This window comes from Tricharina praecox (genome assembly GCF_024521635.1).
Source record: "Tricharina praecox strain CBS 144465 chromosome Unknown BZA05scaffold_9, whole genome shotgun sequence".
Taxonomy (NCBI): Eukaryota; Fungi; Ascomycota; class Pezizomycetes; order Pezizales; family Pyronemataceae; genus Tricharina; species Tricharina praecox.
The window spans coordinates 710,707-737,485 of record NW_026250411.1 but is presented as its reverse complement, the minus strand read 5'-3'; the positions used below and the strand labels follow the sequence as shown (position 1 = coordinate 737,485).

Genomic DNA, 26,779 nt, shown 5'->3' with positions numbered 1-26,779 from the left:
ATGCAGATTGAGGATATAGACGGCGACATCAGACTTGAAGAAGGGGTAACGGAAGAGATCATTGTGCCCTCCGGTGACCCCCAAGAGCCTTCGGAACCCACCACACCACCACCGAAACGACGCAAAAGCACTAGGAAATCCATAGTCAACTCGCCTTACTTTACTGCCCCAAGAACACTCGCAACAGTGGTAAACGTCAAAGGATCCGGACGCACCCCCAAGGGCATCAGCGTCACCCCCTGGCCGCCATTTACCGCCGAGAAGTTCGGGCTGGTGCAGGAAGAACTCCGTGACAATCCTGTCTGTCCCCTCATCATTGGTTCCCACACAACAGCTGTTAACGATCCCAGTTCCATCTCCTAATTTCCACCACCTTCCTCAACCGCACCAAGGGCTCCGTCGCTCGGCCCCTCCTCGACAAATTCCTCTCCCTCTATCCCACGCCCGAGATCCTCTCTACCGCCCCACAAGCGGATCTCGAAACCCTCCTCCAGCCCATAGGCCTCTATCGCGTCCGCGCCGAGCGCCTCATCAAGATGGCCACAGAATGGCTCGTGAACCCGCCGGGCGCCGCTGAAAAGGTGCTATACAACTACCCCGCCAAGGACACCCCGCCATTCCCCATTCCCGGCCGCGAGCCCCGCGGCGTGGAAATGAAGATGAAATGGGAGATTGCGCATCTGCCGGGTGTCGGCGCATATGCCCTCGACAGCTGGAGGATCTTTTGCAGAGACGCCTTGCGGGGCGGGGTTAAGGGGGGAGACGAGGAGTGGAGAAGTGTCGTCCCAAAGGATAAAGAGCTGCGTGCGTATTGTCGCTGGATGTGGGCGAAGGACGGCGTCGTGTGGGAAGAGGAGGGCGATGCATATGCTCACAGGGCTGGGCAGGAGGGGTGATGGAGTGATGGAGAATTGCATGTTTGGCTTTGGGGGCGTTTTGGGTGCGGTTGTTGCGCTGGGCTGGGCTGCGGGTTGGAATTGCATTTGAATGTTGTTCGCGGATGCGTCGGGGGTTTACCTGCAGGAATGTCACAGAATGTCACTTGGTGCTTGTTACATATCGTTCACGAACTATCACCTATAATTTCTACATAACGGTCGAGGCTGCTGTTCATCTCATCTGTCCTGGAACGTTGTACTAAAGCTTAAGCGTTCGTCTCATCCGTGCCCTTTCACGTAGGTGACAGTTACAGTGATCGAATGCTCCACATTCATTCTGAGACGAGCCATTCTTCCTGGGTTGAGCCATTCGTTCTGAGACGGGTCATTCGTTCTACGACGAGCCATTCATTCTGAGACGAGCTATTCACCCTACGACGAGCCATTCATTCTCAGCGAGCCATAGATTCTATGACGAGTCATTCGTTCTAGGACGAGCCATTCAGTCTAAGACGAGCTATTCGTTCTACGACGAGCCATAGATTCTCAGACGAGCTATTGATTCTCAGATGAGCCATTCGGTCTAAGACAAGCCATTTGTTCTAAGATGAGTCATTAGTTCTAAGAGGAGCCGTTCATTCTGAGACTCTGAGTTGTGCCATTGATTCTCAGAGGAGCCATTAATTCTCAGAGGAGCCATTGATTTTCAGAGGAGCCATTGATTCTCAGAGGAGCCATTAATTCTGAATTGAGCCATTCATTCTACGACGAGCCATTCAGCCTAGGACGAGCCATTCATTCTAGGACCAGCCATTCATTCTCAGAGGAGCCATTGATTCTCAGGAGCCATTCATTCTTAGAAGAACTATTGATTCTCAGGAGCCATTGATTCTCTGAGGAGCCATACATTCTCAGACGAGCCATTCGTTCTACCACGAGCCATACATTCTCAGACGAGCCATTCATTCTACCACGAGCCATACACAGGCGTACGTACTCTAATGTAACATTCGATGAAGTTCCATCCCTAGTATGTAATGACAACAACCACTCGCGATCCTTCCCTCCCACAAAACACAACACACAACACACAATATACCTAACACATCACCATCCAAGCCCTCGGTGGCGCATTTCATTTTCTCCGGCACTTCGCCTCTCAGCGGCGCTTCCTGCTGAAGGAATCATAGGTACTCCACGGTACCTAGCTACTTTGTGGATCCCAACGCTGCATTTTGATTTCTACTGCATGGAGTTCAAGCGATTGCACTGCTTCGTCGACGAATGTATGACCTACGACAACCACATACATATCACTAGCCAAGCAGTACGCGGCAGGCAATCAACGTCCTTACTATGTACCTACCGCAGACAGCAGAAACGAAATACCAGGATTCGTGAGCAATCAGCAGCAGTACCCTCAAGCCGCAACGCAGTTTACTCGTCAGAGCTACGATAGGTAGGAGTTGCTGGAACTTGGAACATGCCCAATATTACGCAATAAGTTTCTTGGAGCATTTCGCTTTCATGAACCCAAGCCTGGGAGGCTGGGAGCATTGAGCCGGATGGTGCTTTTGCTCGGTCACGTGTGGGAGTTCCAATACCGGTCAGCAGAGTGTCTTTGCATGGGCATCAGGAAGCAAGACAAAGAAGCATTACCTAATCAATACGTAGAGACGTGTATACAAAGTCCAACTCAATGTGTCAATGGTGGGCGGACCCAGTTACTGGAGCTAGAGTCATCACCTGCCAATATAATGACCATAATCACATCCGTACGATCAGTATCTCAATGGGTAGCTTTGTAGTACATTCTACGAGTAAAGCCTTCTATCATGTGGTGCGGATTGCGGCTATAACAATTGGGCAGTTGCAACGGGAGAGGGGGGGGGGGTGTAATTGGTCAGCGAATGATCCGTGATGAAGTGGAAGAAATTGACGAAGCACCCTAGGTATGACATTTTCATTCACGATCCCTCTCAGACCGGATCATTGTAGTGCTGTCAGTGTCGGAGATAGAGCCTATGAATGTTCACTTGGTACGGAAGGCAGAAGGCAGCTGGTGGTGGAACCCATATACTAGGTACTCATCTCCTCCAGAGGGTAGTTTTATTCAGAGAGTTGTTCACTGTATTTCTCTTCTCCTTCTTGATTAAACTTCCTTTTTCGTGACTTCCAAGCAAACCGCCTTCGGAGTTTTTCTCCATGCAAATCTCATGTCTCTTTCTATGTACATTTTATATTCCAACACTACAGCAATGGAGTGCACTTTCCCCCCATAGCGGAGTTGATGGCTGTGACGGCACAGTAATCTAATCCTATAAAGCAGTCGTCATTTGTGAGCAATTGCCTTTTATGCTGGCATTTTTTCAGAATTCTGTGAATATTGGTAGAATGCGTAAATAAGCCAATACTCCGCGAAAAACTTGGTAGAAACGGCACTGACAAAGAATGATACCTCTATTTCGGCGGAACTTGCAGTTTATAATACTTTAACCACGTGATATTTCAGCTACGGTCATAGAACCATGAACACACGGCTTCCCGTCCGCTCAGCCCTAGTTAAGCATGGTATCGCCAGGTTAGTACTGCAGTGGGTGACCATGCGGGAATCCCTGGTACCGTAGTTTTTTCACCTTTGATTTCTTTTCCCCTCAGCTTCCGTCTGTCACACTCTCATTGTATTGTACTTTCTATCCGGGTTGGGACGACGTTCCTCAGTGTTTGTGACGGTTATTGCTGCTTTTCCGCGTCCATTTTCAACTTTTGTTATATTTTGCAAATATACTGGACTGAGCTGGGTTCTCGTATAAAAATCGATCCCCAGTAGCTAAAGAGAATGGCAGGGGAAGAGAACATCACCAAGAGTTATCACCAAAAGAGGATATCACCAAATTTCAGCATTGGCTAAAGTCGAATAACCGAGTGAGATACAATGCACATTACCCAGCGAACCCGAACATCTGATGCCAAACCGGAATGGGGGGTTCCAAGTGATTACCTACACACCCTCCTAGATCAAGGAGAGCACTTAGCTTTGTTTGTTCTATCATGACCGTAATTGGTCTGTCTAGAGAGGAGTCGATCACATGTCTGAGCATATCAACGTTTACGTGGAGTCGTGGACTCATGTATTTCCGCCTCTCGCCGTGTTGCGTTTGTGATGACTCGCCAATCTCAAGCACTACGGACTGATGCTTCTTTGGCCGTAGACCCGCCGTCCGAACGGTACACTGGAGGCGGTATTTGCAATTGGGTGTTGGCAAGAACCCCTCCCCACCCCAATGATCTTAATCACTAGATATCACTCCTGTTACATACCTAACAGACAAATCCGTGGCTACTATATCTAGAGGTTGGCAGCAGTCGAACGTGCAAGCAGCCATCGTGAGGCGAGGATGAACTATGAACTAGGTATGATCTATTCAAGGCCAGGCAGCGGTCGGGAATACGATCCGGCCAGGGCCAGGAAGCGCACCGCCGCCCCAGCGCCAGAAGGAGCCCGCAATCACGGTTGAGACCCGATGAGACATCCGGAGGCGATACCGCCTTCTCGAGTGCTGCTTCCGAATGGGAAGAGCCAGAAGAAGCTTTGGGCGCGGGTCCGGATGGAGAGGGGAGATGCGTAAGGCTCGCTTCAAGAATCAATATCTGAGACTTCTTCGCAGATGAGTGGTGCAGTTAAGCGGTTCTGGAATTCCTTGCCACCGCCGATGTGGGAGGGCGGATCTGGAGGCAACTCAGTGAGGCGTGGGAGGAGGAGGAGGAGGAGGAGGAGGAGGCGAGCGGTAACGAGGTTGGGGAGCGCGGGATCCCTCCACGCTCTCCTTCATGGCATCCTTTGAGTCCCTGACGACCAGGCAGGGGCGAGGCGAAGGAAGGTGTCAGACACGGATTCTTTCCTTCCTCTGTAATTTCCATGGTGAGCCCTACATGTCTTTATCATTGGCCAGTACGGAGGGCAAAGAAGCGACAACAAGCCGTGTGCGAGACGATTGAGGTCGGGACTGGACTGGACTGGATAGTGGACGAGAACTGATCCTCCCTATAACCAGTAGTACAGGTCACATACAATCATGATCAAACCATAAAAAACAACCGAGTCGAGACACGCTACTAGAATTGGGTGAGAGCAAGCCTTGGGAGCAGAATAGAAGCGAGGAGTTGGTGCTCAGGAAGCGTGAATGACTATTTCGATCCGATGGCAGCGCTCTTCTAGAGTGGAGCGGGTGATGAAACATGATTTCGCTCTAGGCGTGATCCATTGTGCCTCGGTCGCTATTCAGATAGCCAGCCGCCCCCCCTCCTCCCGTGAAACTAAGCGGTAACTTCATCGAGTGCCGCGCTACTAGAGTAGCTGTGAACTCAAGCTGTGACCTAGACAAACGCCACAGGTTTTCAAGGGACGGGTTCTGAGAGTGGCTCAGGCAAGCGGAGCACAAATTTGGGAGGCGTTAAGATGCTCTAGACCTGCCTGTCGTATATAGGAGAAGGTCTGGTTGCACTGTCGGTTCCTCGTTGTATGATACACGTCTTTGAGTGAGGCCAGTAGAGATATGATACCTATATCCAACGATGACCACCCTACTACCTACCGGTATAGGTAGTGGACAATAGCCATGGAGTCAGGAAGGATCAAAGAGAAATGCCTTCACACAATATAATGGCAAGGGGAAAGTGTTTTGCCCGATGGGCAGTGCTGGAGAGATGCCGATGGAGATACTGATGATGATGCGCCGTAGCGCGTAGTTACTATTCTACTGAACTAGTGCCCAGAGGGGTGTCCAATCGGATGAGTTGATCTGGTATGTATTATTCCTTCCTTCATTGCCCGCACTTCTTTTCGCGTATCATACAGAGCTATCCTGATCAACGCCCCCAAGTAAAAATACCCCATAACAGAACCGCCACTTGTGTCTATCCCCATGCACGCTCGTGCAGCCCGATTCACTCGAGTTCATCTCCCCCCATGGTTGGGATTCACGACGGGGTCGGTGCCAGAGACTCAGAGTCTGGAGTAGTATGTAGGAGTGTATAAGCGCGTTGGTCCAACCTACCCGAAGACAATAGCGCAACCAAGCATAGAATTAAGTCCAAGTCCAATGGTTCCCGGCCGTCGGATCAACAAAACCTTATCGACCGCTTATTCGTTCCATTGTGGTTACATCATAGATTAAGCAGTGTCTCATGGATTTTCCTCTCCTACATACAAGGTGCGCATGCTACAGACCTAGATCGCTTCATGGTCCGAACGCTTGGACCCAGAGATGCTAAAATTCCTTCGCAGCGAGAAAAGTCTTTCGATAGGTAGCCCAAGTCACCGAAAATTCGCGAGGGGATTCGTGCTCCGCAATAGCTCTTAGAAAATCTCTGTTTTGTGGTCGTCGACTGGGAGTCTTGTAGGTGTGTAATCGTGGACGTTCCCTTGGCGCCGGTGGCGTTGAGGGTTTAAGCGCATCGGTCCCTTTTCTAGCGGTCTAACAAGCACTTGGTTAGTGAGTCCGAGTGGCTTTGTTGTATGTCAACCCGACGACGACGACAATGACGGCAACGACAGCGACGACGACAACGAACTCTGCGCGAGCGCGAGCAAGGGTAAAACTGATGGCTATCGGGCAACGGAAAATCTCTGCGAAACAGAGTGGTCTTTCGTAGCGGTGCACTACCGTATCCTCTGTGGCAGAGTAGCCGTTCCCATCAGCGACTCTTGTGGCCCATCCTTTTGTCCCAGTTCGTCAGGACTCAGTGGTACTATCATACTAGTAATTAGTACCGCCTCCCTATTCCAGCACACCGAGTCATCGCCAGTCGTAGTATCGGTGTCCAATGTCCATAGTACGGTAGGTAGAGTAGGTAGGTACATAGTCGACGAGAATTCGACTTCGCGGAAGCTTGGTTTTTCTATACATAGTCCTGCCCCGAGATACCTATAGAACCGCGGGCGTTAGTGGCAAGTTCAGAGTAACTAAGTACCTAGAGCATTCGCATCTCGTCGGAGATCGGTAGAGAACTTGAGTGGACGGAGTGGATGGAGTGTCGACGCAAATGGACGCAGCAAAGAACTGAAGTAGGTAGTTTGGAACAACAGTTGCTAGTTCCATTTCTCGGAGGGGGGAAGTGGGAATGGCGACGTATAGGTGGATACCAGATAGGTAGATGAAGTCCATCGAGATGGGAGATCGAGGGCAGGTAGGTGGTTGATTGAGATCGTTTCTTCGGCCGAGAAAGCGGGTCACTCTATGTCACTCGCGAATCACAGCCTGTGGTATGTCGGCGGTGCTTGCTTTAGGCAGAGTTCGACGTTGGAAATACCAAAGTAGGTACTTTTGAATCGTTTTCGTTGATTTCCGATGAAGCGCGTCGTCGTCGCTATCGTTGGCGGGGGAGAGAATGTGGTGGTGGAGGAGGATAGAATCTTGTTCGTCCGGTGGCCAGCGGATGCCGGAGAAATCGATCATCGCTGTGCATTGCAGTATCTGCAGACTTTCCAGTGGGGAGACGGGATGCAGACATCTACATATATGGTGACGGAGAGGTAGTTATGAGGTATGTAAATCATGATACGTGTGCAGAGACAAGACTTCCAGTAACATGACTGATTTGTCGCAGCGCCGAGCCACGAGGAGCAAGGTCGAGTGAGGTTTCAGCGAATTCACCGGTTCCTTGATTTCCAAACTTTCCGAGGATGCGGGGCGCTGCATGGTTGACTGGCTGGTTGGCCGTATGCTCGCTCGTGGTTCACGGGAAAGTCTGCGGGGTGACCAAGTATACTCCGAGAAGTAAGTATCTGCGGTTTGGTTGGCGGCGAAGAGTTCCGCTGCTGCGGAGCAAGAGACGTGCATGTCATATCACTCGGAAAGTATTCCCCTCCAGTCCTTTTGCTGCAACATGCATGCGCAGATACCAGCAGATGGGTGGTGGGTGAGCGTGCTTCAACCCATTCGATCTGCTTTCTACTCCCGGTGCGATCCCCCACGCCCCCTTCCCCCTACGCCATGACTTCCCTTGTGGCAGGCATCATTGGCGCCATGTTTGTCTGATAAGCTACGCGCGAGCTAGGGGAGTGAAGAAGATAGGAGTGGGTCTCGACGGGAAACACCGAGCCGTGTTGGCAGAGTCTGTAGTATGCGTGCATGTACTTTCCCGACCGAAGCCACCACCCCCTGCGGGCCGGTCGACGACAAGCTGAGCACGGTCTCTGACACGAGTGATATCCGATGTACATGAGCAGGCATGCAGGTCACAGAATTAGACAACCCTCTCGGGCCTTGTGTGTAGAATACTGCAAGCCACAAGAATCTTCTCCGTTAGGTTGATCCGGCACGAGTGCACAGCAAACCCACGTTTCGCAATGCGATGGGTGGATGAATTTAGCGATATCATTCGTGGTTTGTTCGGATCCTTGCTGATTGCCGCCGTGGTTAATGGCTTGGGTGCACCGTATGTGGAATGCCAGGTATATGCCTGGCGGATCGCATCGCAATCAAACTTTGTTTCTCTTTTTACACAGGCTCACCCCAGCCATAAACTGTTCTTTGAGGCGCTTCAACTTCGACTGCGGCTTCGAAACGCCACCACTTCACCAGGGCTTGATTGGATTTGTATCCCGTCTGTGGCTTTCTCTATGTGTTTGTTTTAGTATCCTTTTCCCTCCCGTGATCTCTCGTCGGAAGGGCCTCAGACTCTGCGCAGGGCTGCTAATAGATCTCAGTATGTAGTAGGTATGGTCATTGGTCAATAGTCATTGATATGCCAATATTCCGCTTATTGTCGCCTGTATAGAGTATCTCGCCTCTCGTAGTTGTCCCGCTTGAAGATAACCGCACTTTCCCACTCTATTATGCATAGATCTCAGTTCTCACAAGGTTTATCCCCGCGGGGATTTCTGTCCTTCCCCGGTAAAGGAGTAACCCCGAGTCCTACTCACGTAGTTTCTCTCGAGCTGGGTGGTCTTGCAGCTTGTTTGCCATGATGTAACCACGTTGATTGCATGCATCATCCCGTCCTGACTCCTGTGGAAACACCGGATCGACCAGCTTACGAAAGAGATGCAAACTCCACAGGTTAGGGAGTAGGTATCGCCAGGTATCTGGGCCCAAACCCACTCCACTTTGCCCAGGAACGAATTTGGCGTCCTGACTCCTGAGTGATCGCGAGATTCAGAACTTTCGTCGTTCTTGGAGACAAACTTGCTGGCGCCGAAGCATCGGACCTGAATACCGACGACGCCACTGAATGAGAACAACCGTACGTATGTAGGCGCTCTTCGTTATCTCTATGTACATGGTGACAACATCTCGAAGCGAGAGTCCCGACTAGCTAGAGGTCTTGCAGGAATGAAAATATCGCCAAAGGAGGGTCCCAGGCGCAAATGATCAACTGGACCGGCCGGAGTGCGCGAAGGGCGGGAGTCAAAATTGACATCTGGACTCTGGACTCTGTGTCCGAGAATGCGAAGAAGACAGGCACCTTTCGTCCGACGGCTGGCGAGAGAGCACGATCTGCTGCAATCTTGACCAGCAAGTCCCGTAGATGCCAGTGGATCTCTTGGGCAAAACATTCTAACCAGCCGGCAGTTTCTTAGTGTTGTCTTCAGCAGTTGACGAGTGGCCCTGTCTTTCAGCTGGAAAAATCTCTCGATCCCTCACAGCGGCTTCTGCTGTCTGAAGCTATCCACTACAGTAGTAATCCGTGTGGTATGATGCAGCAACTGCTGGTACATATGTACCTTCGGCTTCAGGGCATGATATGCAGCCAGAACAGCGCAGCCTTCTGGGCTTCTCCGACGAGATACTGTGAGGAGCATTGCAGCATCACAGCCTTCAGGCATTGCTTTTGGATTCGAGATGAAGGAGATGCCCGTCGGTTCGCCTATGCCCTCCTCTGGAGAGGCAAGCGGTGGTGAAGGAAGTTCTTTTTTCTCTCGGCAACCTCACATAGATGTAGCTTAAGCCGTTGAATGGCGTAGAAACCAACAAAGCCACCAAGTGGAAACCCGGTTACTCAATCTTGAGAACATAGGCGTTGAGACGGCAGCCCTGCCAGGGAGAACCCCCCCACAGCTCCACTTTCCAGCACTCTTCGAGTTGCAGCTGAGCGTAAAGCATAACCGATAGACTATTTCCCTCACCGCTATCTAGTATACTAGTAGTAGCGATAGGGAGCCCGACACGTTCCGAAGGAAGGGGAAGGGAAGACTGGAGGACTCCGACGATGCAATAGTTCGGCGTTCACGGGTGTTCATGGCATAGTAGAGTGCTTCTACTACTGTAGATACCAATAGTAGTGAGACACTGACACTTCAACGGTAAGTTGAGACAAAGCCGAAGCAGAAGCGGAGAGCCATCTGGATCCGAACTAGCTGGCAGAGATAACCGTCCAGATCAAGCCACCGCCCACCCAGTAATCTGGCACAGGAGTCTGGGTGCTCGTCAAAGGGAGACTGATTCGGCGGGAGCATTAGAGTCGGACCCGACGGGGGCAACTAATCTACCAGTATGGAGAGTGCTGGCTATCAAGTTGCAATCATGCATCCACTGCCAACAGCCTCGCCCAGGCTGGGACACGGGTGGATTGTTGGTTTCCAGTATGTACATATGTAGGTGCTGTAGGTTTCGTCCCTACTACACACATGCTTGGCCGCGCGAGCGAGAGGTCTGCTCTCGTTTTCTCAACACCTCCGCCACGAAATCGTCTGCATCCCGAGTAAACTCGGACCCTGAGAGGCACCGTTGTGCTAAGTACGCACACAGCGATCACGATCTTAGGGGGGCCATCCGCCCAGACGTAGGGTTAAGGTTGGAGAGTGAACGCCTCTCCCGAGCACTAAACCACAGTAGTAAGCAATCGACAATCGCGAATCTTTAACGTGGAGTACATGCGGCTGAGGGATCCGCGCCAGCACGCGTTCAGCAGGCGCACGCGGTTGTTGTCGTGGGGTGTTGTTTGTCACGGCAGCCATAACCACAGCAAAACGTGTTGGGCGGTGGATCTGAGACCACGGCCGGAGTAGTGTCCGAAAAAACCGACTTTATTGGAGCCCCTTGCTAGCCTTCCCATTCTGCTGGCAAGTTCGGCAATCCGAGGCTTGGTACCACTGCAGACACGCTCTCCGCATCTAGCGCTGATCGAGAATCCGGGCCTACGCTCTATCCACGGTGCGATCGGCGGCAGAAGGTCCATTTCCCTCCTCGCGTCCGGGCCGTCAGCGAGAGACAAAGCGCAAAATCCAGTGGACGAGGCCGGGAGAGAGAGAGCTTTTCGAGTTCCCGCGCCCGGTGCGTATCGCCAGGGATATCCAGTGGCTGGGAGCGGGCGAGATGGCAGACCACGCTATCACTCTTTCCACAGCCAACTCCGACGTCGGCCGCCTGACCGCGGCGGCCAGCGGCCAGGGACGCCGAGACACGGGACTGAGTCACAGATTGTCACTCCTCCCACCATCACCCGTGGCGAACCCACCAGCCTGGCTACGGGGGGGACTGCCAACACGCGCCCGCACAGCATGTTGCAGGACGCATCGCAACACGGGGCATCGTGGGCATCGTGGGCATTTTTCGACCCAGGCTTCGGATGAGCGCTCAAACGTCGAAATGTTACCGTTGCACGATCCTGGCATGGCAATCAGTTAGGCATGTACATATCTGCTTGGACGGCGAGACGTGCAAGAATCCATCGCTTATGGAAAAGTAAGCATTCATCGGCGGATCGATGATGTATCCCGGCCACTGGTTTGCAGGAGATCGGCCCAGGTTACTATCTTAGTACATAGCAGACACGGGATTTCGCTAGTCATCATCAGGATTCAGTACAGCAAAGCAAGTGGAACTCGCAAGGAAGTACCTAAGCAGCGCCGTCTGCTTGGCCTGGGTCCAGTTGTGGCCAATTGTGACTTTTTAGCGATCTTATGCAGAGTCGGATTCTAACATGCTTCCGCACCAATGGTTGCTGCAGGGCGTAACCTTTGTCTCGGGCTGGGATGCGTGCGAGGGAGTGAGGTGGGCGGGCACCCGCGCTGTCTGTACAGCAGCACCTTTTTATTCTTGGGGCAAACAATGGGTTGGTATAAATTCTATCCAGCCCGCTCGACCCAGTACCTGCCCTCTATAACACAGCAGCTCCCCAACGACCTCCGAGCACCTCATTCGTTTTTGCGACCAACAACCACTCTTTTCGTTGTTGCTCCGCTGCCTCTTTAATACATCCATACCAACATACACCTAATACCTAATTGCAGAGATGTCGACGCCGTTTGCAGAGCGGGACGAGTCGGTTCTCAACAGTGACTACTTTCGCGCTCAGAAGGAAATCGAGCTGTCGACCGCGGCATTGAGAGCGAAAGCGCAGGGCCGAGCATACACACCGGCGACTATTAGCGATATGTCGTCGACTTCCACACCATTGGACTCGTTGTTTGGAACACGAGCAAACACACCGAGAGCATCTGTGTCGAATGCTTCCAGTCGGACAGATCTTTCTGAGCACGACAACAAGCTTCCTAGGGGAGTCATAGTGCTCCCGGAGGACCGGGAGAAGATTGATGTAAGCGAGCATTCCTCCGGTTCGTTTGGGGGCTTGAACAGGAATTGACCCGTTTCTTCTTCTTTGTTTGATACAGATTGTCGTCAATCGGTCAGGAAAACACCGGGCGGAAGAACCACGAAGTTCGATTGAGGAGTCCGAGGATGAGGAAGTCATCAAGAGACCCGAGGCAGCAGTTACAGTCAGCCGGCCCGTTAGCACTTTCGAGCGCGATGATGATGCGGTTGCTCCGGTTACTATTCCTTCGTTTGGAACAACCGAGTCTCCGGCGAGAGATCTCATTGTGAGTCAATCAGTCGCGATGGCTACCAAGGATAGATGAATTCCAGCTAACACGATATAGCTCCCGTCACCAATTGCCGGACCGGCTGGTGGAGAGGCTCAGAAGGCCGAGATTGGAGATGAAGAGCAGGTGGCTGAGGCCCACGTGCCTCAGGTGGACGAGAAGAAAGCACCAGAGCAGACTCCTGCGGCTGCGGCCGCGGGAACTTCGGATGGAGCGGATGCAGAGCTCGGCTTCTTCGGACGACAGATGGCAACCATGAAACGGAAGTACAACCCTACCGAGGATCCTCCGCTCGTGCTTCCTTCAGGACCTACGGACGAGGAGAAGTACTGCTACCTGAACACTCGGAGAGTACCACTGTACATCTTTGGTGTCTTCTCTTTTCTCAGTTTGTCGGCTGGTATGTGGCTGTTCACCATCTCGGCTCCGATCTTCTACTGGTTCGGCGCATTCGTCGGTCTCCTTCAGATTTACTTGGTCATCTCCTACATGGTCGGTATCGTCGGAAAGGACTACGACTTCGAGGCACACAAGGTGGTCATCGCAGAGCACGCAATCACGCCTGACAGCGCCCCCACGGTCGACATCTACCTGCCCTGCTGCAAAGAGCCCCTCGAGATCCTGGAGAACACCTATAAGCACATCACCGCCCTGGAATACCCGGAGGGGAAGATGAAAGTCTATGTTCTGGACGATGGTGACATGGCCGAGGTCAAGGCTATGGCGGAATCCTACGGCTTCAACTACTTCTCGCGTGACGACAAGCCTCGTCTGAAGAAGGCTGGTAATCTCCGATGGGCATTTGCCCGTACAGACGGTGACTTCTTTACCATCTACGACGCCGACTTCTGCCCCCGCTCCGATTTCCTGATGGAGCTCATCCCCCACATGAAGAACGACCCCAAGCTCGCCATCGTCCAGACCCCGCAATTCTTCCGCACCACGGAAGACCAGACCTGGGTCGAACAAGGAGCCGGATCCGTGCAGGAGCTCTTCTACCGCATCGTCCAACAGAACCGTGACCGCTGGGGTGCTTCCATCTGTGTCGGCAGCAATGCCGTATACCGTCGCGAGGCCTTGGTCGAGACTGGAGGAACTGCTGAGATTGGGTTTTCCGAGGACGTGCACACCGGCTTCTACGCTGTCAACCGTGGATGGAAATTGCGATATGTTCCCTTGTGTCTCGCCTGCGGAGTCTGCCCGGACACTCCTAGAGCCTTTTTCTCTCAGCAGATGCGATGGTGCCTGGGTTCCACTACGCTTTTGACCAACCCCGACTTCTGGACCTCCAACCTTACCTTCATCCAGAAGGTGTGCTACCTGTCTGGTATGATGTACTACTCGGCCACTGCCCTCGGCATCTTCATCAACCCGCTCCCCGGTATCCTCCTGATGTGGTTCCGTCCGGAGTTCCTGATGTACTACAACCTGGCGTTCGCTATTCCGTCGCTACTGTACTCGTTCATCGCGATCCGGATGTGGGCCAAAGCCAAGTACTCGATCCACGTGCAATACATCATGGCCATCCAGCAGTACGCCTACCTCACCGCCATCAAGGACCGACTCTTCGGCACTGCCCTCGCTTGGGTCCCGTCCGGAGACGCGAAGGCCCACAAGAACAACAAGTACAGGAACATGCGGATCCTGGCTTGGTGCTGGACCATCACCTTCGAGGGCTTCCTGATATCTGGAGTTGCTTACTGCATCCTCGGCGGTTGGGCTTGGTACAACTTCTTGCCCATCATTCTTCTTAATGCGTTCAATCTTTTCATTACTCATCGTTTCTTGTTCTGCCCTTGATTTGGGGGCTTGGGATTTGGAATTTGGGAGGAAGGTTTTGTTTCTGTTGATTCATGAAGGATTGTAATTGTATGAAGGAGGGTTAATTTTGGCATCAAGGAATGGAGGAGGAAGGCAAGGGGACTCGGGATGGAGGGAGGGGCAAAAGGATTGGGAGGAAGGCCGGAGGAGGAAGTACGATACGCCAGGGAAGGAGCCACGGGATTCATGACTTTTTCGTTTTTTTCTTTCATCTTTCATATTTTTCCCTTTTTTCATGGGTTTCATGCGGGTTGCATCTTGGTTTTCTTTTCTCACATACTTCTATACACTTTACGTACAATAATGAACGAACCTCGGGCGACCGAGGGGGGGGCAGCCTCGTTGGCTGATGATGGACGATTTCAATTGATGGCAATACCATTCTCAACTGCGCTGATTCCTCCGTTTTTCTCTCTCCTTCTCTTTCGGACACACAGGTACGCGGCCTGTTTGCTCCCATCGAAATTGATTCGCCGCCCCTCTCTCTCTCTCGAGTCGGGACGGCTGGCTGGCGAACAACATACCATGGACAGCTCTACTCTACATACTTGCCGCAGCAATATTTCATCGGCTTTCATTGGGTCGTGGTTCTGCAGGCGTCGTGGTTCGGTATGCATGCCGGCAGAGAATCCAGCACCTTGGTAGAGGCATGACGTTGCGCGCTGTTCCTTCTACTAAACCACATGCGGCCAGTGCGGCAGATGGGGGAGGGGACTTAGGGGAGTCTTTTCGGCCTCCGGTGGCTGGAGACCTGGGTGGGTTCCGGCGTGCCGAACTTGGAGTAGAAAAGATCGCAACCGACCGCAATCGCACCGGTTGAGGCCTGTTGCTTCGACTACTATCGGATGTATGATCGTGGGCCACACTGATGACTACTCTATACTCGCGCGGATCTAGCCGATCCCCTTGTGGGGGTGCGGGGTACCTCGCACCAGCGCACATCTGATAAGGGCGTTTAGTGACGAATTAGCGCATCTATTAAACTCGGGCCGACCCCACAAAATCAGCTAGCTGTGGAGCTGGCAGATCACATGCTGGGCTTGGGGGGAGCAAGGAAGCAACCTGTTCGGCAATCCACGGCATAGAAAAGCAACACGGAACTCGCCCGATCCGTACCCTCCGTCCTGAAGCCGTTAAACCCAGTTGACCGCACAGGCAAGATGCTTCCCAATCGATCGACGTATCCCTAGACCGGCCTGAAACCTCGTGGCTTCTTCCCTTTCTCCGTTCCTCATAGCCGAACCCTCCATCTCCCTTTTAATCGAATTGTGTCCGTCCCCTCAATCGAAGCAGTAGCAGAAGCATATTGTCTGTGCATCACTATCTCTTGATACCCTTCTAGACCCCATCATGGCGTCCAACGTTTCGATCCGGAGCTGCAGCAGAGCCCTGAGGGCCGCCAAAGTCAGTTTTACCTCACTGCCCCTCCACCCCTCCACCTCTCCACGTTACCCCACATCACCGTCCCGCAATGCTGGGAGCGACAGACAGGGCCCAATGACTTACTCAATGTTTCGTAAATAGTTCCGACCCGCAACAATCTCGTATGTAGCCAAGCGGAACGCCTCGACGAGCTCGCAGAAAGACCTGAAGGAGACGCTGAAGGAGGTCATTCCAGCGAAGCGCGAGCAGCTCAAGCAGCTGAAGGCCGTGCACGGTCAGAAGGTTCTGGGCGAGATCACAGTCGAGAATGCCATCGGGGGCATGCGGTATGTTTTACTTCCGGTCGTCGGCCCGCATGGCGTCTGACGTTGTGGCAGTGGGTTGAAGGGAATGCTCTGGGAGGGATCGGTCCTCGACGCCAACGAGGGCATCCGCTTCCACGGAAAAACCATCAAGGATTGCCAGGAGGTTCTGCCGAAGGGGCTCTCGGGACAGGAGATGCTGCCCGAGGGAATGTTCTGGCTTCTGTTGACTGGCCAGGTCCCGAGCACGGAGCAGGTTCGTGGGTTGAGTCGGACGCTGGCTGAGAATGCCGGCATTCCGGAGTTTATCGAGAAGCTGCTCGATAACTTGCCCACCACTTTGCACCCCATGACGCAGTGTATGCTTTCCTCCCCCATGCTCGGCGTTGCCATTCAGCTCACAGCTGAGACTTCCAGTTGCGATCGCCGTTTCTGCGCTGAACCACGATTCCAAATTCGCAAAACTGTACGAGTCCGGAACACTCAAGAAGGCGGATTACTGGGAGCCCACATTCGACGACTCGATCCAGCTGCTCGCCAAACTGCCCACCATTGCCGCCAAGATCTACCAGAACACCTACCTCGGCGGTGGAGCTTTGCCGCCGATTGACCTGAACCAGGACTGGTCGCACAACTACGCAGCCATGCTCGGAAAAGCCGACAATGAGGGCTTCGTCGACCTTCTCCGATTGTACCTCGCTCTCCACGGTGACCACGAGGGAGGAAACGTCTCGGCGCATGCTACCCACCTCGTTGGTTCCGCACTCAGCGACCCCTTCCTGTCCTACTCCGCTGGTCTCCAGGGACTTGCTGGCCCGCTCCACGGACTCGCTGCACAGGAGGTCTTGCGCTTCGTCCAGAAGATGCAGAAGAAGGTCGGCAACAACGCCACGTCGGCCGACGTCGAAGAGTACTTGTGGAGCCTCCTCAAGTCGGGTCAGGTGATCCCGGGCTACGGCCACGCCGTCCTCCGCAAGCCGGACCCCCGCTTCGACGCACTCATGGCCTTTGCCGAGTCGCGACCCGAGGTCAAGAAGAGCGATGTGTTCAAGCTCGTCAAGAAGACCAGCGAGGTGGCGACCAAGGTGCTGACCGAGCACGGCAAGACGAAGAACCCGCATCCCAACGTCGACTCCGCCTCGGGATGTCTGTTCCACCACTACGGAATCAACCACGATCTGTACTACACTGTCACCTTCGGCGTGAGTCGTGGACTGGGACCGCTGGCGCAGTTGGTCTGGGACCGCGCGCTGGGTCTGCCCATTGAGAGGCCGAAGAGTTTGAGCATGGATGCGATTGTTAAGGCAGTTGGAAAGTAGGAGGGTTGGGCTGCTGGCAGTGGACTGTGGGATCAAAAGTGTACTTGGTATATTCCCAGTAACAGATCGTACTCTTGAGCATTGCATTTACATAACTATCTCTTTGAGCTCATATACCTGCTGCTATGCCTTCCGCTGTCGTTGATCGAAGATAGTTCTTGTAGATAGCCATAATCTTTCCACTGCCCCAAGTATGTCCATCTTCCTCCTCTAAGGCTGCGCCACTACGGTGGCTCATGCAGCGGCCTGTGTCGTCATTACGGGCATTCAGCCCTCGGGGGGAGGTAGAGTATGTAGTGAATTTTGGGACCTTCCCCGTCCGAGAAGGAGTCCCGAGAGGTACAAAACCAGTGCGCTCATCGAAGTCAACCGAATCAGCCACACGAGCGAAAGCTACCGTAGTAAAGCCCGCAAAGGTTTCTTCCCCTTTCGGAGGATCGAACGCCACTATCTACAGCACACAGAGCCGAATTGGGACTTGAGCATGAAGTGGGAGCGCTAAGCACCAGTTGCGCTCGCTTACTGGATAGATCCTCTGATCCCCCACCACCACCAACCTTAACAGGAACAACCAGGACAACCAGAACAACCACAACTAAACCACAACAACGCGGATTTCCCACGTCATCCCCCGTACGGGATTGCCATTCGCTTCCGGGGATCTACTCTAAGAGACTACCAGACTACAAGTTGTACGATTTGCTAGATTTGCTAGATTTGCTATTGGTGCTATACATAGCTCAGACACGGCACGGATGGGAACGGCAGCTGCTGCCGTTTCTTTGTGTGCGTAGAGTTCTGCGCTCTGCGTTTTACGTCTCAATTGCTGCTGCCGATCTCTTCCTTCTCTTCCGTCTCTCTTCTCTTCTTTCCTTCCATGATTCTTCGTATGTAAGGAGCCTGGACTCTGGAGGACAACAATTCCTGCGCTTTCCCATCATTTGTGCGCTTTTGCCGGTATTTGAGTATGCCTATCACGGACTCCAACCCGCTGCAGCATATCTAGCATATCTAGATTCTACACATGTCTCGGATTTATTTTGCGACCAAGGTTGGGTGGGTCGGATTTTAGGGCCACGGTACGGTATTTGTCTGGGTTCGACTCGTTGAGGCCGTCGTGCTCATCGCTTGGGACACAAGGATGGGGGCGGGGCGACGAGTGAGCTGGCGAGTCGAGGCCTTGGGGCGCTCATTGGGGGAAATGGTGCTTGCATCATACCTACTCTACTGGTGGTCAGTGGCTAGTGGTGTATGTATGAATCATGATAGGTGTGAGTCCCCATTCATTCTATGTACTAGTAGGCCCTTCTTGCTATTGGGTCTAGCTTCAGATACATGTGTTCGTGCTGGTGGAAGGGTTATCCGTCTGTACGCACAGTAGGAATGCGGTGGCGTCGCTGTGAGATCTGGGTTGCAGCGTTGCTCCAGTAGAATTCGACTGCTTGTTGACTCCTGAACTCACACCACATACACTCGTTTTTTTCCTTCTTCTTATTTCGATGATGGCGATAGAAGAGTGCGTCGGCGGAGGTACAGGTGGAGGTACAGGTGGATGCAGTGGCTGTGACTGCGAGGAAATATTGCTCGGCGTGAGTACTATTTTCACTCGTACTCCCCTTTCCTCAAGTTGTTGCTGTACTAAACTGTCCACAGGGCTCATCGAGAGTGAGTTCACCATCGCGACGATATATACCAAGGTCACCACCACGGCCACGGCCATCGGCATCGTCATGGCGACGATCTTTACAGAGCAAGAAGGTCCCTACCACTACAGCATGGATTTTCACCCTCATTACGCTCACCCTCGCGCTCCTCCTCTCCCCCGCCGCCGCAGCAGAAGTAGTAACCTTCCGCAACTGCACGTACACTGGCAAACTCCTCCCAGCATCCAAAGCGGTGACCTTCGCCGACCTGACCAGCACAACCGGTAGCATATCATGGGGGGCCTCGCTCGACACAAAGTCTATGACAACAGACGACTACGTGCTCTCCCTCGGCGAGAACCGCGCGCCGACGATCCTGAACGTGTATTTCGACGCCGCACATCTCGAAGGCGGGCTGAACGAGCCACTGAACTGCCAGATCGCGGCGGCGAAGGCCGCCGGCGCTATCCTGATGCTCACCATCGAGCCGTGGGACGGGCTGCACAAGATCGACAGCGTGGTGACCACGTACCTGGCCCGGCTCTGCCGCGACATCAACGATGCCGGCGTCGGCGTCTTTGTGCGCTTCGCACACGAGATGAACGGCGACTGGTATCCGTGGGGCGCGCGGCCGGGCGAGTACAGAGACACCTACCGCGCCGTCGCCGCGGCGGTCAAGGCCGCCGCGGAGAACACGGCTATGGTGTGGGCGCCGAATACGGGTGTGGGATACCCGTACGACGGCGCGGGGAAGTATCTTCCCACCGATACCGAGGGCAGCAGGTTCAAGCAGATGGATACCAACCGCGATGGCGTCCTTGACGAGCACGATGATCCGTTCGGTCCGTACTATCCCGGCGACGACGTGGTGGACTGGATCGGCATCTCGCTGTACAGCAAGCGCGATAACCGAGAGTCCGACGACAGGGCGAATAAAATGGATAAGCGCGGCCCGCTGAATATGTACATCAACAACCCCGGCACCAAGTTCAACATCTACGAGATCTACGCGAAGGGGAAAAACAAGCCGTTCATGATCGCCGAGACAGCGTCCGCGTACTACCCCGACTTCCCCGAAGGCGACGGCGAGGTCGAGGTCAAGCGCCAGTGGTGGCGCCAGTTCTGGAGCCCGGAAACACTGAAAGACTACCCGCTGCTCAAAGTACTTCCTCTCTCCCCCCTTTCCTCCCCTCCCCTCCAATCCCGTCAGCTGACCCACCCCGTAAGGCAACCGTCTGGTTCGAATTCTCCAAAACCGCGGACACGGGCGAAGTGCGCGACTACACGATCACGCGGAAGCAGGCGGTGCTGAACGCATTCCTGGAAGACGCCGGGGCCACCAACGCGATCAACTTTCTGGACCGCGTGAAGCAGGACCTGTCGGGCGGCACGGGCGGGTGCGCGTGCACACAGCCGGGCGACCTCGATGGTGATGGGAAGCCAGATAAGAAGAAGGGCGTCGCCGCGGGGGTCATGGTTGATCGCCGATTGCTGTTGCTGGGAATGAGCGGTGTGATGGCGGTGGTTGGGGGTGGGTTTTAGGGAGTGTGAAGTAGGTAGGTAGGCATGGCGCACACGAGGTATATGTGTGGGAATTCGGCATTTGCGTAAGTGCTTGGTTTTACATATAATTTGGGCCTACTTTACCTGTATTCTCGGCGGTCTCTGGGTGCGCATTTGGATAGGACGCACTGGGTTAGTTTAATGGTAATGGTACTTCTACTCTCTACTCGGGGATTCTTCGATTCAGAGAAATTGAGTCATGGCGATCACTCGTAAATTAATGGACCACCTCCGCTTTGTCGGCCCGTTCGGGCACCGGTCCGGCTGTCCAACTACTCTAGCTGGGCAATTGCTTAGTCTAAGCATAGTATACCGGTTGCTCTATTGTCGCCAGTTATCGTAGCAGACGGGGTGAACCTGCGATTTTTGCAATGCCACAGGGAACAACCGGCGACAAAACATGATACCTACCTGATATCACTCAACGCTTCTAGGCAGGCAGGCAGGCAGGCAGACAGGCAGACAGGCATGACAAGTACCATGTAGTAGTGGGGGGGGATCCACAGCAGCGCGGGTGAGTCGTGACTCGGGCTGGATAATTCATTCCCTTCCACATCATAGAGTCCTGGAAGTTAGGTATTCGAGACTGTCCTCTGGAGCCCCAATCCAGTGTTCGACACAGTCCAGTCCAGTCCGTCCAGTCCGTCCTGAGCCTCGGACTGGGCTGGACTGGACTGGACTGGACTGGACTGGACTGTATCTTGGCAGACCGCCCGGGAGCGGTGTTCGGACGGACTACCTACCTACCTAGTCCAAAACAAATCGATGGCAGGACGGACTGGACTGCAGTCGACTGCAGTCCGCACCCAGTCTACACCCAGTCCACGAAATCCATGGACTGGACGGACTACTTTTACAGATCTTGGGCAGTCCGTCCAGTTCAGACTGCAGTCGGGACCGGACTATGTCGAACACTGCCCGGAGCCCGATCATTCCTCTGCCCCCAGCAGAGGACAACGTAAAGTGGCGCTTCGGCATCAAGCAGTGCCTCCGATAGTCCAGTCTCGTCCGTCTTTTTGGCAAAAGTCGGACTGGACTGAGAGATTCAGTCCGGCAGGAGGCGTGGACTGGACTGGGCAGTCGGCGCAACTAGTAGGGGCTGGACGGACTGCAATCGACTGGACGGACTGCAGTCGACTGGACGGACTGGCACTTTGAATGGAAAATGTTTGAAATCAGTAATGAGCTTTCTGTACACGTCTATAGTAAAGCTATTGCAGATCCTCCTCGCACAGTGCATTGAGGACAGTCTCCATCTCCTTGATATCGCCCTTTGTAGCAGCTATGTACAAGACCATCTCGCTGCCAGCTTTGAGACATTCCAGGGCCTTCAGTGCGTCGTCACCCATGCTGCAGCGACGATGAGAGAGTGTGACTTTAGTCCCATTAAAAACTCGTTCTGGCTCTGCTCTCATGACGGGAATGCCCAAACACTCGAGGGCCATTATATTCTGGCGAGATCTTTCCAGCGAGGTCCATGTGACTTAATATTCGCCCAGTACTGTATCACATTATCAATAGAATCGTATGGATCATGGATGTGGTTCCTGCTGGGAACCCCCCATCGTATCTTTATTCAGACGACGGTGGAGTAAGAGATAGAGAGCTGGCATGATATGAAAAGAGAACATGTGATACATCGAAAGAGTGATGCCCGCTAGCCCTATTGTTCGACCCAAAAATTTCAGAAAGTATCAGTCTGTCAGTCGACTGCAGTCCGAGGCGGCAAATCTTGAGGACGGACTGAATTTAAACCGCCCTCCAATTTTATGGACTGGGCTGGACTGGACTACCGGGAGCACTGAACCAGGGACACGATAGATAACTCCTTCAATCCCGCGGTATCCAGCTACTTACCTAGTAAGTGGTGCAACGGCGCTACGGTCCGGTCCAGTGCTGTGGATATCGATCTGGATAGTGAGAGGTACCTAGGCGTATCCCATCGGCCGGAGCCGACGTATATGTAGATTACGGAACAGATATAGGAGTGGGTAAGTGCTCTATTCCTATCTACAGGAGGAAGCCAAAGTCGAGATTTAGACGGCTATCTAGCGGCCAACTTTCCAAGCGCATCTATGATCTGACACCGACATTGGTCCTGTATTCGGGAAAGCTGGCAGAACCGGTTGTGCATCTTTCCATGAACCGATGGCAACGATGGCAACGATTGCTGCGATTGCAGCGATTGCGGCCGCTCCTTCTACTCGATCCCTTAACACAACACAACACAACTTCACTAAGTATATCAGCCCTTAGAGGGCATTGCCTGTGCGTACCGTGACAGCAACGCGGTGGCGGCCGACCAATCCTTCCGTATGATCGCCGAGAATGTGCTATGCAGGAACATCGATCACTCGCCCTCGTATTGCCGTAAAGACGGTCAGTGTCATAGGATGGAATGTCTTTGAGTCATCAATCCATCTTCGTGGCTAGAGATACGGTAGGTAATCGAGCACTGTCGGTTTTGTATAGCCGTATGCAGCATGAAATGCCGAAGAACTGTGGGCGATTAGTTAGCACACAGCTGAGGATACTTGAGCGGAATGACTTCATTGAAATGTTCAGAGGACCCACCGTTCAATTTCCTTCCGCCAGCTCTCAAATATATCATAGGTTATGCATGTGATGCGTTGCACGGCCAGGCTTGTGAACCATCTTATGTAACCCCGCCGTTAGCCAAACACCTGGCTGGCGGCTAACCCAGCCTAAACCAGACCCGCGGCACAACATTCTCCGTGTTTTGCAGATGCGAGGTGACACCGCAGATGTTTAGGACCCTTGATCTGTGCGCGGCGGTTTAGGTATCAGACGACGAGGTTAGGTATCAGACGACGAGGTACCTAAATGACTAAGTAGGTGTGTGACAGAGGGGACCTCTTGCTAGGTACTTCTTCCCTCACTTCCCTTCCTTCCAGCTATATACTCCACACACTCTGCTCGGGAACAGCTGAAGTCGAAGTTGCAGTCGTCGCCAGCTGGACTGTATCGCCAGGTCTACTACTCTACTATAGTACCTGCATACATACTGCTAGTTAGCTCCACACTCCACAATCCTTAGCTCTCCGTCTGCCTGCATTTCCCTATATGACCGAGCTGCCTCTTGAGCTTTCAACTCCACAACTACAAGCCAGACAGCGAATTACTACCTCGAAGCTATGGAGCAGGAGAAGATTCGTTTGCAGGACCCCTTACTCAAGTCTTGCGACGGTCAGCGCTGTCCCCATCTTTACGTCCGGAAATATCATACTAACTCCGCTCCAGAACCAAGCGACGCAATGCAGCAGCGACGGAGCACACAGGCGATCACACATCGCGGGTATGCACCCACAGCTGATCGGGAAAGCGGGGCGGCTGGTTAACCGCGCCCAGGGATCAAACAAAGTACCCCGAAAACACGATGCTGGCGTTCGAAGCCGCTTTCGAAGCCGGGTCGGACGCGATTGAGACGGGTATGACTATGGCTACCCTCCATTCCAGTTCGGCCGGCCGGCGGAGACTGAACCTGCATACCTAGATCTACACCTCACGCGCGACGGCGTTGTGGTTATGTCACATGTAATCCGGCTCCTGTCACTTGGCACTTCTCGGTGGGGTGCTAACCAGAAGCACCAAAGGATGCAACATTGAAACGCTGCTTCGGCGTCGAGAAGAAAATCATCGACTGCGACTACTCGTACATACAGACGCTGCGCACACTGAAGGAGCCGCATCTGCCGCTACCCTCCCTGAAGGAGGTCGTCGAGTATGTGCGTGACAAGGATATATGGTTGCTGCTCGATATCAAGGTCGACAACGTCGCGGACGATGTTATGAGATTGACTGCCGAGACAATAAAGTCTGTCCATGATGGCGGCGCGGAATACTGGCGAGAGAAGATTGTTTTGGGGTGTTGGACGTTGAAGTTTTTACCTGTATGTTCGGTGGACCTCCGGGACATGGGCGTATGCGATGCTAATGGCGAGAAGCTGTGCGAGAAGTATCTTCCAGGATTTCCGATTGTCGTGAGTTGCCACCGATCACCGGGTGGTGAGTAATGTTGACGGAAAGGTATAGCATATCGGTTTCTCGACCACGTACGCCCGTGAGTTCCTGGAGCACACCAACGTCGGCTTCAACCTATTCTGGCCAATACTGCAAACCACGGCAGGTAAAGACCTTGCCAAAGAAGCCAAGGACGCGGGAAGGAAGGTGTATGTCTGGACCGTCAACGAGGAGGAAACCATGAAGTATGTCTCCCGTTCCTGCTAGATCGAATACCTACTAGCAAATGTTAATCGGCATCCATAGATGGGCAATAGAAAACGACTCAATAGACGGCGTTTGCACTGACGATCCCGTGAAATTCCTAGAGCTGACTGACGGCTATGGCGAGATCTGGCTCGACGCCCCGCGGTCCATGCAGGTAGCTTGCTACACCTTTGTTTGGAATTGGATTGCGACTGTTGTCTTTATTATTTATCAGTGGCGGTACGGAAAGAATCTAGCGGGCCTGGGAGTTATCTCGTAGATATCATACTATATAGAATAGATACCGACGACGACCAAAGAATAGAGTTTGCAGAAGGTTAGCCACGCTGACTTTCACGGTTCAGCGATGATTAGTTATTGCATCAGTTCGTTTTGCTAGGACCTCGGGAAAGATCAGGGATCTAGGGCTCAGTATATGTAGGGTTTAGTACATGATCAACGTAGTTACCCGTTGTGCATGTTGCTACGTGTTGATGTTCGGGACTGTTGTGAAGCCTGTCGACAGCGTCCCTAGCAGCCCGTCCTGTCCCGTCCGTCAGTCTTTCCGGAGCTCAGGCTCCTCCACCATTCCGTCCTGTCTCTTCCGTCCGTTCAAAAGCGGGCATTTATACCGATGACGGCAGAGACCACCCCTCAATAAATCGAAATACCATTCGTACGATACCAAGCGCACGTCCACATACGACCGCGAAATCGAGCGTCGCTTGAAGTGAAGCGAGTGATCCACTATGAACCCCGCAAAGCCACGCTAAGAATTGTGGCATCTGGGAACGTTACACGGGGTCTACGCTATTTACAACGTGTCCAACCAATCCACACACAGTGCGCACCAACATCAACCTTCCCTCCACGCCCACGACCGAAGCTCGCAGCTACAGTGTAGCTCCCCGCCCGCAAAGACAGCAAAAACCATGGACGACCTTCTCAACCAACTCGGCCTCTCGGAGCTCCGCCGCCTCAAGCCCCGCCAGATCCTCTCGCAGGTCCTGAACTTCGCACTGATCCTGGGCTCCGCGTTCATGATCTGGAAGGGCCTCAGCGTCGCCGCGGACTCGCCCAGTCCCATTGTCGTCGTGCTGTCGGGGAGGTACCTATCCCCCCTCTCTCCCTCCCCTCCCACCATTCTCTGTGTGCGCGAGCTAAGTTGTTCCGGCGTGTAGTATGGAGCCAGCCTTCCAGCGCGGCGACCTGCTGTTCCTCTGGAATCGCAACCTGGGAATGAACCAGTACGCGGGTCCGCCTGCGCACGAGCACTCGCCCGGCACACAGGTCGGCGAGATCGTCGTCTACAACGTTGTCGGAAAGGATATTCCCATCGTGCACAGAGTCGTCAGGCGCCATAAGGGAGAGTATGTATCCCCCCACCGTCCCCCACCACCCGCCCCCAGGTGCATATCCGGCATGTGGAAACTGATAGATGGATGTACTATAGGACTACGCCCCTGAACCTCCTCACGAAGGGCGACAACAACCATGCGGACGATACCGAGCTGTACGCACGCAACCAGTTCTATCTCGACCGGGAGAAGGAGGTGATTGGCAGCGTGGTTGGGTACATTCCGTTTGTGGGATACGTTACCATCCTGCTGAGTGAGCATCCGTGGGCAAAGAGTGTTTTGCTTGGAATCATGGGGTTGCTGGTCATTTTGGAGAGGGAGTAGGGCAGACGAAATCAATGGGCGTTTGTGGAACTGGAACTGGAGCGATATCCGATGTATTATTACCTATCATGGGAATGCATGAATTTACAAGCAAAGGCGCACGAACTTTTCGTGCTAGTGAAAACATGTAGCAT

The 26,779-nt window shown here is 53.3% G+C and overlaps 6 protein-coding genes across 6 annotated transcripts; all 6 read left to right on the top strand.

Annotated features, from left to right (window-relative positions):
- On the top strand, positions 1–896 carry BZA05DRAFT_336194 (DNA glycosylase; the record flags this gene model as incomplete). Its single annotated transcript, XM_051480800.1, has 2 exons — positions 1–300; positions 351–896. 2 exons carry the CDS (start codon positions 1–3, stop codon positions 894–896), a joined length of 846 nt encoding a protein of 281 aa, XP_051340450.1.
- Positions 897–11,952: 11,056 nt separating this feature from the next.
- On the top strand, positions 11,953–14,531 carry BZA05DRAFT_272275 (nucleotide-diphospho-sugar transferase). The gene is made up of 3 exons (XM_051480248.1): positions 11,953–12,419; positions 12,496–12,702; positions 12,763–14,531. Exons 1-3 carry the CDS (start codon positions 12,117–12,119, stop codon positions 14,503–14,505), a joined length of 2,253 nt encoding a protein of 750 aa, XP_051340449.1. The 5' UTR covers positions 11,953–12,116; the 3' UTR covers positions 14,506–14,531.
- Positions 14,532–15,553: 1,022 nt separating this feature from the next.
- On the top strand, positions 15,554–17,829 carry BZA05DRAFT_395044 (citrate synthase-like protein). Its single transcript, XM_051483397.1, has 4 exons — positions 15,554–15,930; positions 16,051–16,235; positions 16,287–16,570; positions 16,629–17,829. The coding sequence occupies exons 1-4, from the start codon at positions 15,877–15,879 to the stop codon at positions 17,528–17,530; spliced, it is 1,425 nt and encodes a 474-aa protein (XP_051340448.1). The 5' UTR covers positions 15,554–15,876; the 3' UTR covers positions 17,531–17,829.
- Positions 17,830–18,835: 1,006 nt separating this feature from the next.
- On the top strand, positions 18,836–20,908 carry BZA05DRAFT_272244 (glycoside hydrolase superfamily). Its single transcript, XM_051480247.1, has 3 exons — positions 18,836–19,119; positions 19,184–20,335; positions 20,401–20,908. Exons 1-3 carry the CDS (start codon positions 19,030–19,032, stop codon positions 20,713–20,715), a joined length of 1,557 nt encoding a protein of 518 aa, XP_051340447.1. The 5' UTR covers positions 18,836–19,029; the 3' UTR covers positions 20,716–20,908.
- A 2,651-nt stretch (positions 20,909–23,559) lies between these two features.
- BZA05DRAFT_395030 (PLC-like phosphodiesterase) lies at positions 23,560–25,480 on the top strand. Its single transcript, XM_051483396.1, has 8 exons — positions 23,560–23,943; positions 23,998–24,052; positions 24,106–24,185; positions 24,251–24,291; positions 24,351–24,647; positions 24,702–24,737; positions 24,790–24,962; positions 25,024–25,480. Exons 1-8 carry the CDS (start codon positions 23,892–23,894, stop codon positions 25,241–25,243), a joined length of 954 nt encoding a protein of 317 aa, XP_051340446.1. The 5' UTR covers positions 23,560–23,891; the 3' UTR covers positions 25,244–25,480.
- Positions 25,460–26,748, top strand: BZA05DRAFT_473252 (signal peptidase complex catalytic subunit SEC11). Its single transcript, XM_051488057.1, has 3 exons — positions 25,460–26,071; positions 26,145–26,333; positions 26,417–26,748. The coding sequence occupies exons 1-3, from the start codon at positions 25,896–25,898 to the stop codon at positions 26,643–26,645; spliced, it is 594 nt and encodes a 197-aa protein (XP_051340445.1). The 5' UTR covers positions 25,460–25,895; the 3' UTR covers positions 26,646–26,748.
- The last annotated feature ends 31 nt before the right edge of the window (positions 26,749–26,779 follow it).

Coding starts and splice junctions, on each gene's coding strand:
- BZA05DRAFT_272275 (XM_051480248.1), top strand. CDS start 12,117: ATGTCGACGCCGTTTGCAGAGCGGGACGAGTCGGTTCTCAACAGTGAC. Junction 12,420..12,495: donor AGGACCGGGAGAAGATTGAT/GTAAGCGAGCAT, acceptor TGTTTGATACAG/ATTGTCGTCAATCGGTCAGG. Junction 12,703..12,762: donor CTCCGGCGAGAGATCTCATT/GTGAGTCAATCA, acceptor AACACGATATAG/CTCCCGTCACCAATTGCCGG.
- BZA05DRAFT_395044 (XM_051483397.1), top strand. CDS start 15,877: ATGGCGTCCAACGTTTCGATCCGGAGCTGCAGCAGAGCCCTGAGGGCC. Junction 15,931..16,050: donor GAGCCCTGAGGGCCGCCAAA/GTCAGTTTTACC, acceptor TTTCGTAAATAG/TTCCGACCCGCAACAATCTC. Junction 16,236..16,286: donor AATGCCATCGGGGGCATGCG/GTATGTTTTACT, acceptor ACGTTGTGGCAG/TGGGTTGAAGGGAATGCTCT.
- BZA05DRAFT_272244 (XM_051480247.1), top strand. CDS start 19,030: ATGATGGCGATAGAAGAGTGCGTCGGCGGAGGTACAGGTGGAGGTACA. Junction 19,120..19,183: donor GCGAGGAAATATTGCTCGGC/GTGAGTACTATT, acceptor AACTGTCCACAG/GGCTCATCGAGAGTGAGTTC. Junction 20,336..20,400: donor AAGACTACCCGCTGCTCAAA/GTACTTCCTCTC, acceptor CCACCCCGTAAG/GCAACCGTCTGGTTCGAATT.
- BZA05DRAFT_395030 (XM_051483396.1), top strand. CDS start 23,892: ATGGAGCAGGAGAAGATTCGTTTGCAGGACCCCTTACTCAAGTCTTGC. Junction 24,648..24,701: donor GGACGTTGAAGTTTTTACCT/GTATGTTCGGTG, acceptor AATGGCGAGAAG/CTGTGCGAGAAGTATCTTCC. Junction 24,963..25,023: donor AACGAGGAGGAAACCATGAA/GTATGTCTCCCG, acceptor CGGCATCCATAG/ATGGGCAATAGAAAACGACT.
- BZA05DRAFT_473252 (XM_051488057.1), top strand. CDS start 25,896: ATGGACGACCTTCTCAACCAACTCGGCCTCTCGGAGCTCCGCCGCCTC. Junction 26,072..26,144: donor GTCGTCGTGCTGTCGGGGAG/GTACCTATCCCC, acceptor TCCGGCGTGTAG/TATGGAGCCAGCCTTCCAGC. Junction 26,334..26,416: donor GTCAGGCGCCATAAGGGAGA/GTATGTATCCCC, acceptor GATGTACTATAG/GACTACGCCCCTGAACCTCC.